Source organism: Oncorhynchus kisutch, linkage group LG24, assembly GCF_002021735.2.
Source record: "Oncorhynchus kisutch isolate 150728-3 linkage group LG24, Okis_V2, whole genome shotgun sequence".
Taxonomy (NCBI): domain Eukaryota; kingdom Metazoa; phylum Chordata; class Actinopteri; order Salmoniformes; family Salmonidae; genus Oncorhynchus; species Oncorhynchus kisutch.
In genome coordinates this window covers 26,133,882-26,144,836 of record NC_034197.2, presented here as the reverse complement: position 1 = coordinate 26,144,836, position 10,955 = coordinate 26,133,882, and the positions used below count along the sequence as shown (strand labels likewise).

The window sequence follows — 10,955 nt, the reverse complement described above, 5'->3', positions numbered from 1 at the left end:
GATTAACTATCTTGGCTTAGTTATATCTTTGCTAAAACTGCTTCTCCAATAACTGCTTCTCCTTCTCCCATCACACTTGTAGTCGATGTCATGGCAACGTTGGATAGCTAAACTAATTCGTAAAAACACGAAATCGGGTCCTTTCGCGCCGAATTTCGCAGGTGCTGGGCCCAAATTCATAAAACCTTAAGAAGCAATTTCTTGTTAACTGCCATTTTTTTCTTAACTATATACTTAAGAAGAAAGTTAAGCAAATGTGCAATTCCTCCAAAAGGTTTTTGGACATTTTCTTGCTCTATTTCATATGTTTATACTTAAACAAAAAAATAAGACGAAATGTAATAAAAAATTAAGTTATTGGAAATGTTCTTAATTCCAAGATAGCTAAACCCTTGTTTTAAACTCAGGGTAGTGAGAGAAAAAAGCTCATGAAAGCAATTGACCATGTTTAATTCACTCACAAACTTAATCTGAAAAATTCAGTATGGATTATTTAAAACCGAAGAACATGTTTTAGAACAGTAATCTCAGTAAGAAATATGCTAACATGATTGCCATTGCTAGATAGCTAGCTAGAACAGTTGCCTAACACATAACAACACACCTAGCAACAAACATCTTTGGAAGATTTGTAAGAAGATATTTGGGAAGTTCAGAAGAAGATCATTAAATCTTAAAATATTGTTGAGGAATTACACTTACGAACTATCTTATGAACCTCTTATTTGTTTTCTTAAGAACCGTCTTAAGTTTTTGCGTAAGAAGTGTTTTGTGAATCTGGGCATAAATTGTTCAAATCAAAAGGTACTCCTTCAATATGTTTCTCCCGAGTGGTGCAGCGGTCTAAGGCACTGCATCTCAGTGCATGAGGTGTCACTGCAGTCCTCGGTTTGAATCCAGGCTGCATCACATCCGGCTGTGATTGGGAGTCCCATAGGGCGGCACACAATTGAGTTTGGCTGTCATTGTAAATAAGAACTGACTTGTCTAGTTAAAAAAATATAAAGTTGTTTTTGATTCAAATGTATCAGTTTGTCACTTTCACGAGGTTGGAGGAATAACATGTTCAACTACCTAAGAGATTTGCTCGAATCTAGGTTGTACCTTTTAGATTTTGAGAAAAATAACAACCAGGGAAGAATTTTTCACTTCTCTCATTGACTTCTCAAACTCAAACAAAGGTCCTGGGCCTAGATTCACAAAACACTTCTTACCCAAAAACTTAAGAAGATTCTTAAGGGAAAAAAATGAAGAAGTTGATTAGATAGTTTGCAAGTGCAATTCCTCCACAATATCTTAAGATGTAAGGATTTTCCTACAAACTTCTCAAATATCTTGTTAGAATATTCTTAGAATGTTTGTTGCTATGCAACCGACAATCATGTTAGCATACTTCCTACTGAGATTACTGTTCTAAAACTGTTCTTGGGTTTAAAATAATCATTACTAAAACTTTCAGATGAACTTTGTGAGTGAATGAAACATGTTCAATTGCTTTCATGCACTTATTCTCTCACTGCCTGAGTTTAAGACAAGGGTTTAGCTATCTTGGAATTAAGAAGAAATCTAAAAACGTTATTTTCAAGAATCAAATTTCTTCTTAACTTTTGCTAAAGGAGAAACAAGCTAAATAGTTTAACAACATTTCCAAGATTAACTTTCTTTGTCAATCTATAGTTAAGGGGGAAATGGCAGTTAAGAAGAAATTTCTTCTTAAGAAGGTTTTGTGAATCTGGGCCCTGGTCTGTTTCACAAGCGTTACCCGGAAGTCTTGCGATGTTGCGCCTCTGGGTTTAGAAACTGTATTTTATTTTTTACTAACAGTAACATGCAAAACATAAACAAAACAGCCAATGAGATTCCACAAAGAAATGAATTTAAAAATAAAATAAAACGAATCCACATTATATCAATTCAAATACAGACATGTATCGAATACTTTTTTAAAAACATTTTGTTTTGAATACGTTTTAATGACTCTAAATAGTTTCCCAAATCAGACTAAAGAAGGGGCTTTTTCTTCATAAATTTTGATGTGTATGAAAAATTATCCTAATAAAATAAAGAGATTTATGACATACTCACGTTCAATTGTGGAATCAATGTAGTAAAATAATATGTCAAACAAAGTTTCAACGGTTGTATGCAATTTGAGGCCAAGATACAGTTTTACATCAGTCCAGAAACGGTGGTATGGGTGTTTTTTGATTCACTACGCTCGCTCTCCAACGTAAATAGAGACAGGTTGATGGCCGCAATAAATCAGACGATGGCTGTTCCACAGAATCACAGATAGAACAATTATACAGATATTTCACCGGATGTGTAAGTGTGAAGCACCCGGTTGGCGTTTCAACTCACTACTAAATATGGTGATGAGGAAGCCTAGTGTCCGGCGGTGGGAGAAGATGGATTTTGGCCGACATTATGCAAATGTTTTCATTTTTCCCAATACAGTTTTCTGTTCCCAAAACTAGAATATGTTACGAACCGAGTGGGCAAGGTTTGATAGATTTGACCTTTTGCCAAATTGCGTTGTTTAGAAGGAGTGCAAGGGCGAATTTAGTTATTGCACAACCGCACTTTACAGAGTAAGCATCGTTCCCTAAAGGAAATATGCAAATACGTGCAAATACATGCCCCAATAGTATCTCGCTAGCTCGTGCTTGGTTGTTTCCTTCAGTCTGATTACTTTCACTTTTGTTTACAGAGCGTAGGCAAGTCAAGGACACAGAAATAATATTGTATGTAAAAGTGAATTGAATGAAGGATGAGCTACGATCGTGCCATCAGTGTTCTCACCTGATGGCCACTTATTCCAGGTGGACTACGCACAGGAGGCGGTCAAAAAAGGTTCAACTGCTGTAAGTACCACGTTATGTTCTTAAAGTTCCAATGCTAAAAAAAAATTATTATCTCAATATCAAATCATTTCTGGGTAACAGTACCTTACTGTAATTGTTTTAAATTAAAATGGTTAAAAATAAACAAAAATAGCTTCCTAGAAAACTAACTGTTATTGGCAGAGAGGAGGGCAAACTCCCTTAGCTAATTAGTCTGTTAACCAGGCCGTCAAAAAAAACAACACCCAGCCAAACAAGCAGGGATCTTTTCAAACTCCTCTTACACTGTAAGTGCATCATCATAATTTTCACAAAATTAATATATACACACACACACACACACACACACACACACATACATACATACATATACATATATATATATATACACACATATATATATACACATATATACACATATACACATATATATATACACATATATATGTGTATGTATGTATGTATGTGTATGAAAAAAAATATCTATATGCAAAAATATGAAATCAGGTTTTTGACTGCACTACCCCTTTAAATATTTAAGTGACTTTTGGGTCAAGCATGCCACCATGTAGCCTATCAAAGAGAAGTGCATGGTGGGAACCAAATTGAGCTCCAACTGGCGTAACTGTATCAATTGTGCCTAATTCTTTTACAGGTTGGAGTGCGAGGAAAAAATGTTGTTGTTCTAGGAGTGGAGAAGAAAACTGTTGCCAAGCTCCAAGAAGACAGGACAGTGTGCAAAATCTGCTCCTTGGATGACAATGTTTTCATGGCCTTTGCAGGTACATTTTAAACATAGGATAGTGCACACCAAACCACAGACGGTGTCAAGTGGTGATTGCAAATATGTAATTACCATGTCTGGTATATAAAATGTCATCAACATTTGAGTACATTCAAAAAGTATTCACACCCCTTGACTTTTTCCACTGTGTGTTACAACCTGAATTTAAAATGGATTCAATTTAGATTTGGCACTGGCCTACACACAATACCCCATAATGTCAAAGTGTAATAATGTTTAGAATTTTTACAAATGAATTAAAAATTAAAAGCTGAAATGTATTCTCAATAAGTATTCAACCCCTTTGTAATGGCAAGCCTAAATAAGGTCAGGAGTAAAAATGTACATAAGTCACATGGACTCTGCAATGTGTTTATCATGATTTTTGTATGTCTACCTCATCTCTGTGCCACACACACATAGGCCTTACAGATAATTCTATCAGTCAAGCAGTGAATTTCAAACACAGATTCAACCACAAAGACCAATGCCTCGCAAAGGGCACCTATTGGTAGATGCGTAAAAAAAAAAAAATACAGACATTGAATATCCCTTTGAGCATGAAGTTATTAATTACACTTTGGATGGTGTATCAATACACCCAGTTACTACAAAGATACAGGCGTCCTTCTTAACTCAGTTGCCAGAGAGGAAGGAAACCGCTCAGGGATTTCACATTGTAGTTACTTCACAATACTAACTTAATTGACAGTGAAAAGGCCACTTGTGCAGAATAAAAAATATTCCACAACATGCATCCTGTTTGCAACAACGCAGTAAAGTAATGCTGCAAAAAATGTGGGAAAGCAGTTAACACTTTGTATTCAGGATGAAAAGTTGTTTGGGCAACTCCAATGCATTACGGAGTGCCAATCTCCATATTTTCAAACAGTGGTGATTACATCACGTTATGAGTCACTTTACAAATGATCTTGACTAACCTGTACCCCCGCACATTTACTCGGGACCAGTACCCCCTGTATATAGCCTCGTTATGTAATTTACTTGTTAGTTTTTTTTCACTTTAGTATATTTTGTAAATATTTTCTTAACTCTTTCTTGAACTGCATTGTTTGTTAAGGGCTTGTAAGTAAGCATTTCAGCACGTGACAAATAAAATGTGATTTGATGCTTGTAATCATTAAGGAATGGGGAGTTTGTTTTTAAAAACAAATGGCAAGGCCTGAAAATGGTTGTTTAGCAATGATCAACAACCAATGAAAGAGCTTGAAGTATTTAGAAAATGATTTTAAAAATATGGATTGTGCAACATTTGGCTGTGTGGAAAGCACTTAGACTTACAAAGAAAGACTCACAGCTGTAATCGCTGCCAAATGTGATTCTAACATGTATTGACTCAGGGGGTTGAATACTTATTTAACCATGTTGGTTTAATGTGTGTGTTTTTCTTCCTCTGACATTAGTATTTTGTGTATACTTCACAAATTTGAATTAAACCCATTTTAATCCCACTTTAACAAAATGTGGAAAAAGTCAAGGGGATGAAATACCTAAGGCACTGTAGGCCTACTTTGAATGATACATGTAATGTTACTGCTGAAATTGAGCAAATTGATTTTACACCAAGTTGGGTGAGGTGTTTCATTGGTGTAACATACTTCCTCCTTATCCAATGGCCTGCAGGATTGACCGCCGATGCCATTATCATTGTTAACAGGGCCAGGGTGGAGTGTCAGAGTCACAGGCTCACAGTAGAAGACCCTGCAACAGAGTACATCACACGCTACATCTCCAGCATAAAACAGGTACCGCCCACCCATCCACCCGTGCGGATACGTCATTTCTATATATATTTTCCGACTTTCAGCGCTACACCCAAAGCAATGGGCGAAGGCCCTTTGGCATCTCCTCCATCATTGTGGGGTTTGATTTTGATGGAAAACCCCATCTGTACCAAACAGACCCCTCAGGAACATACCATGCCTGGAAGGTAGGGGTGTTTTTCCTGACCCATACATCTGAATCATTGATGAGATGCTTCAAAATATGAAAAATAAAATGTGGTTGTGTACATAGGCAAATGCTATTGGAAGATCTGCCAAGACTGTTCGGGAGTTTCTAGAGAAGAACTATAAAGAGGATATGGAGTCCGATACAGACACCATTAAGCTTGCCATCAGAGCGCTACTTGAGGTGAGGCTTACACCACTTTAGAACATTTGACGGCGACAATGTAGTGATTGGAACACAAAGCACAGATTTTCCTCCATCAAAGTTTGCACCCTGTGTTCGCAGGTTGTCCAGTCAGGGGGAAAGAACATTGAGCTAGCCATTATGAAGCGGGATGAATCAATGAAGGTCTGTTTGAAATCGTGACATCTCAGCAAATCCAGAGGATCTCACCTGTGTAATAGTGCAACTTAATGTTCCCCTAATTATTTATTTTCCACTGTAAATAGATTCTGGTCCAAGAGGAAATCGAGGAATATGTCATGGCTATTGAAACAGAGAAACCATGAACACTTTGACCAGTCATGACAAATTTACATGAATTCTCATTGTTTCTCTAGCCATTTCTGGAGGGACCCCCAAGGATTGCATATTTTTGTTCTAGTCCGGCATAAAACACCCGATTTGACTAATCAGCAGACTGTTGTTTGGTTGAATCAGGTAGGCTATGGTAGTGCTGGTAGACTCCAGTGCTCAAGGTACTGGGTGTTAAGACTAAAACAAAATGCTCCCACCCTGGGAGTCCCAATGGAATGGATTGAGAAACACTGGTGCCCTAATGGATCACATGCAATCTTAAGATTTTACCTTATTCTTGCAATGTAAAATATCTGCATTTAAAAACTACGACATCCACCTAGTATCATTGAACAGAGAACAAGTGAATAAGCAATTTCCCATGTTTATTTGAGTTGTGACAATTGAACACTTATTTTCTCAAAATGATAGAAAACAAACCAATACATGGGAATTCAATATTTTTAGCAGACATGGTCTGTTTTAATTAAGTTAAGTATAATTATATTAAGTAATATTTACAATATCATGAAGTATTTTACCCTCACCAGTTTCACCTTCAAATTGATCCCTTGAACAGTTTAGGAAGTTTGCATGTCATCCATTTATCCGAATACAGAAAAGGATGAAAAGCACAAGCAAATTCAAAACAATGTCAAAAGCCAAAATGTACCTTAGGCTCAAAGAAAATAAAGAAAAAGCAAAGCATTTCACTTCTCATATACTTATTCAGGTGTGGGGTCCCAAGAGTCTAAATACATTCTCATTACAAAACACTTCATGATGGCAGAGAAAAATAATGGAATGCAAAATGTTACATTTTGGTTAACTACAAAAACTAAAGTACATACACAACCAACCACTGTGGCAATTCATGCACAAGGTAACCCAAGCGTCAAACGAGGCCTGCAGGGTTAAAAAAAATATATATATTACTAGCCTTGCCTGGTTAGACTCAAATCTCAAGCAATATATACCCAGGCTTTTGAATAAACATACGTCCTTACTCACTTGACCCTCACAGCCTCCCAGTTCGCTGGGAGGGCCGGCGCTGTGCGGACCCTAGCCCTCTCCGGCCGCGGTAGCCACCACGGAACCTCAGGAAGCGACCAGGAACCCCAAAGGTCTCAACGTTCAGCTTCCTCTCCTCTGCCCTGGTAGTGCGTCTGGGGCATAGTGTAACATGATTAGACAAGCACAGAGATTAGTCAGATCTTCATAAGCATTTTGTGACACATGAAATTGACAGCACAATAGATAGTCACTTTCAGAGCACATCTATAAAATAAACATGGTCACCTGGATTTATGGTCTGACGAGATGTTGTCAAAGAAGGATTTGGCCTTGTCATAGTAGCACTTGGGCCCAAATGGATCCCTCTCCACTGTCTTCTCACCAGTGTCTACTTCTGGTTTCGCCTTCCCTTCATCCTGTGTTTCTAGTGAAGATGCAAGCATGGATGAACAATATCATGGTTCTGAAATGCTTGCAAATGATACCAAATAATATTTTTGCAGGATACATTTCCGCCAGAGTTATAAGTCCCCTTTTTGTATTAATTTCCCCAATCAGTGATGGCCAAATCATGAGCTAATGGTTGCCTAATGCATCATCACAGTCATGGTCAAATTGCCACATTCCTGCAACTACAGTACAAAGCACGAAGGCCCATTGGTCACGGACATGTGGTTATTTTAATGCAACCAACCTTTGATGTTCAACTTGTCCTGCATCTCCCGCTCTAGCGCTTCCTTGTCGAACTGGGCATTTGCAGAATCAAAGTCGAAGTCTGACTCAAACTTGAGGGTGCTGGGCATGGAGCTCTTCACAAGTAGCTGGCCCCGATTACGATTCCTGGGCCTACGAGCTCCTGCAGGACAAAAATGGAAAGAATGATAAGTCATTCATTCTAAGGTATGAAAAATTCTATAACAAAATGGTTTACTATAAAACCATCCAGAGCAAATTAGATTTGTCCCTGGCCCAAGAGCTAAAACAAAAAAAGGGGGGGGGGGGGGGGGTCACCTTGTCTCCTCCTTGGTGGTGGCCTGTTCTCGTCATTGGCTTGGGAAGTTGTATGCCGAAGCTGTACATCGGAGCCACCTGATGGTAGAAAACTAGTTGCAAATCACATTACATAGTCCGTTTTACAGTGTGAACGCATGTTTTTCCACAGGGGTAATTTTTTTTATTACATCTACAATTTAACCAGAGCAAACAAGTGAAATGACATCAGTTAAATTCAAAATCAGGCATTATGCCAATGTATACTATGGGAAGTAGTGCATCTTCTACAGTGCAAAAGCTGAACACACATTCAGGTCCTTTCTATTTTTCATATTCTACAATGCATTTCTTTATCCTTATTTTACAAGCATAAAGTAAATACAGCTTGCTCCCAGTCTGCTTACTGCCTGGTCCAGAACGTCTCTGGGGCTGTGGGCTCCCTCGTGCAGCTCGCTGCATGGGCCTACTGGTCTCCCTGCGCTGCTCCTGAGACAGAGTCTGGCCTTTCTTCTGCCCTGTCTCATCTAGAGGCACAGTCTGGACAGCCTGCTCCACCATAGGACCCCTTCTCACTTGAGGGCCATGAGTTCCACCTGAGTAGAACAGGACCAAGAGGGAGGTTATATATCATCATTGGAAACAAGCACCCGATAATATATTTTATCATTCAACTGAATAGTGTTGCAACATGAATCATCTCCATCAGTTCCCAGTCTTATTCACTGACTCACCCAAACCAAGGGCTGCAGCATACTGCTGGTTGAGCAGATAGTTTGCGGCTAGCTGGTTATACGATGGAATCCTGTAGGGACTGATTGGTCCTGGAGTTGGATTATAGGACGCTGAGGTGCTGAGTGATGACTGAACCCCACCAAAACAAGGAAAGAATACAGCAAATGTATAAATAATTTACTCGAAACACTGATATTATGGCCGGGCTCATGGCATAGCCCTAGATCATGACTCAATTACATTACACAGAAGTCATTGGACGAAGACGTTTTCTGTAGGGGGAGTTTTGTTAACTAAGATCCCCGATGCTCAATGTGAACATTAACGTGTCGCTTGCGGTACAGTATTGGAAGCAGAAGGACTTTAGCTTTCATTACACAACACCGAGAAATATTTAAAAGTAAAAACGTTTAAATTGATAAACACCCAAGGGCTAGTGTTCCCAAATTGCCATATCTCCATATTACAGCGTTTGTTTACGGAAAACTGCGACTACCTTTGCTAATTAGCGTGTTCCAAACACCTTTGTGTAAACCAACTCTGGAAATGTGGTGGAAGTGTAGTTTTGTTGGATGGAGGCACCCATTGCTGTATCGATCTGTGCGAAACGGCTACAGTAAGTGTATCTTTAGTATTTGAATGACGTTTTCCCTTGATGAAATGGCCATATGTTTCAAAAGCAGTATCGCAAGCGATGATTGGCGTTTCTTAACGCTAAAACACAGCGTCAGTACTGTAGTTCACACTAGGCAGTCTTGGGCGAAGCTAATGGTTGAGAAGGCAGAATGTCGCTTAGAGTGAGAGGGAGGCATAGCCTGCCTACCTGCACAATGGCAGTGTCCTGGGGCAGGCCATGGTGGGATTTTGGAGGCTCACACAATGAGATGTCTTTGATATCACTTCCTCTGAATATGATGTACTCATAGACGTCGTCTTTGGGAGGGGTTGGCCTGTCTGTGGGTCGGCCCTCTGATCCAAATGACTTCACTGCATATGAACAAGAAAACAATCATGGAAGGTCATTGACAGGCCAAAGCAGATGTTTTTACTATGGAATCCATTGACATCTGTACACACAAACTATCCGGTAAAATACAACAGTAGGCCTAAGTGACCATATTGAAACTTTACTTTCACATCCCACTGCTCGCATTGTCTGTGTTTAAAGTATGGTCTCCATCATCTATTTGTAATGCCACATGTGATCAGAATCACTTATTTTAGGAGCAAACAGGTCTTCTTTGACTACAACCGTCTGAGAGTGGATATACTCTCTTTGGCCGCTCGCATAATTTACCTTTTGTCAACACCACTGTCGAATTCACGGTATCGATGGTGTATAAAATGCCCTCATACCGATTTAGAGCTTTGGAAATCAAGCCGATTTTACTGCCGATATAAGGAGTCCCGACGCTCATGGTGGCTGGTGAACTAATGGCAACAAGTAATCGTCAAGTAGCCTAATCTCTGCGTTGTATTTTAAATGTGATTCACATGACAGCAAGCTAATATGCGGCTCATTAGAGGGAATTTATGGACCATCACTCCAAGGTGAGCCATGGGCCACGCCTTCTCATTTACAAGTGCACCTGTGCCTCAAGGGGTCATGGTTGGATTGCATTTGCTGAAGAGTTATAAAAGTTCATTGGAACTTAATCAACTATACTCTATATGTAACAGTTATTGATGGCATATATGCATATTGGCTAAGTGTCGTTGCAAATATGCCGAGTTCATGCAATTTCGTTCTATAATATTTATTGTAGCCCATAAACTAATTTACAATATGACCGAAACCAAGAAATATATGATAATTGTATAGGCCTATAATGTTTTTATTCAACTTTATTAAAATTACATTTAGCCTATACATTCTCTCTCGAGCGCATAATTGAGGCAATAGCACCAACATACCAAGTGAAAGTTAAAATATCACATGTACATCAATCTCTAACGTATGAATAGGCTACCGTTACATGTCCGCAGTAAAACAAAGTCAATGACAGATGCTATTGTCCTGCATATGTGTCAGTGTTTGTCAGTGGGCACGAAGCTGGTTGTCCAGTTCTGACAGTCGGCAGCGAGCGCTCGACCAGCGCCCT

The 10,955-nt window shown here is 39.1% G+C and overlaps 1 protein-coding gene and 1 pseudogene across 3 annotated transcripts; one reads left to right on the top strand and one right to left on the bottom strand.

Moving 5' to 3' along the window:
- The first annotated feature begins 2,411 nt into the window (after positions 1-2,411).
- On the top strand, positions 2,412-6,822 carry LOC109868947 (proteasome subunit alpha type-7-like; annotated as a pseudogene).
- Positions 6,484-10,715, bottom strand: LOC109868946 (protein LSM14 homolog B-B). Of its 3 annotated transcripts, none has more exons than XM_020458719.2 (9): positions 10,151-10,715; positions 9,677-9,840; positions 8,853-8,982; positions 8,526-8,714; positions 8,140-8,217; positions 7,823-7,984; positions 7,414-7,552; positions 7,114-7,280; positions 6,484-7,020 (listed from the first exon to the last, which is right to left on the bottom strand). In XM_020458719.2, the coding sequence occupies exons 1-8, from the start codon at positions 10,269-10,271 to the stop codon at positions 7,133-7,135; spliced, it is 1,131 nt and encodes a 376-aa protein (XP_020314308.1). In that variant the 5' UTR covers positions 10,272-10,715; the 3' UTR covers positions 6,484-7,020; positions 7,114-7,132. The 3 variants fall into 3 exon arrangements, with proteins under 3 accessions (XP_020314308.1, XP_020314307.1, XP_020314306.1); XM_020458718.2 differs by having other exon boundaries at positions 7,122-7,280; XM_020458717.2 differs by having other exon boundaries at positions 7,126-7,280.
- Positions 10,716-10,955: the final 240 nt, after the last annotated feature.

Bases quoted from the DNA above. Each gene is read 5' to 3' on its own strand.
- LOC109868946 (XM_020458719.2), bottom strand. From the start codon at position 10,271: ATGAGCGTCGGGACTCCTTATATCGGCAGTAAAATCGGCTTGATTTCC. The intron at 8,715-8,852 runs GTGAGTCAGTGA...TGTTCTACTCAG, and splicing joins TGCTGCAGCCCTTGGTTTGG to GTGGAACTCATGGCCCTCAA. The intron at 7,985-8,139 runs GTGACCCCCCCC...TTTGTCCTGCAG, and splicing joins ACCACCAAGGAGGAGACAAG to GAGCTCGTAGGCCCAGGAAT.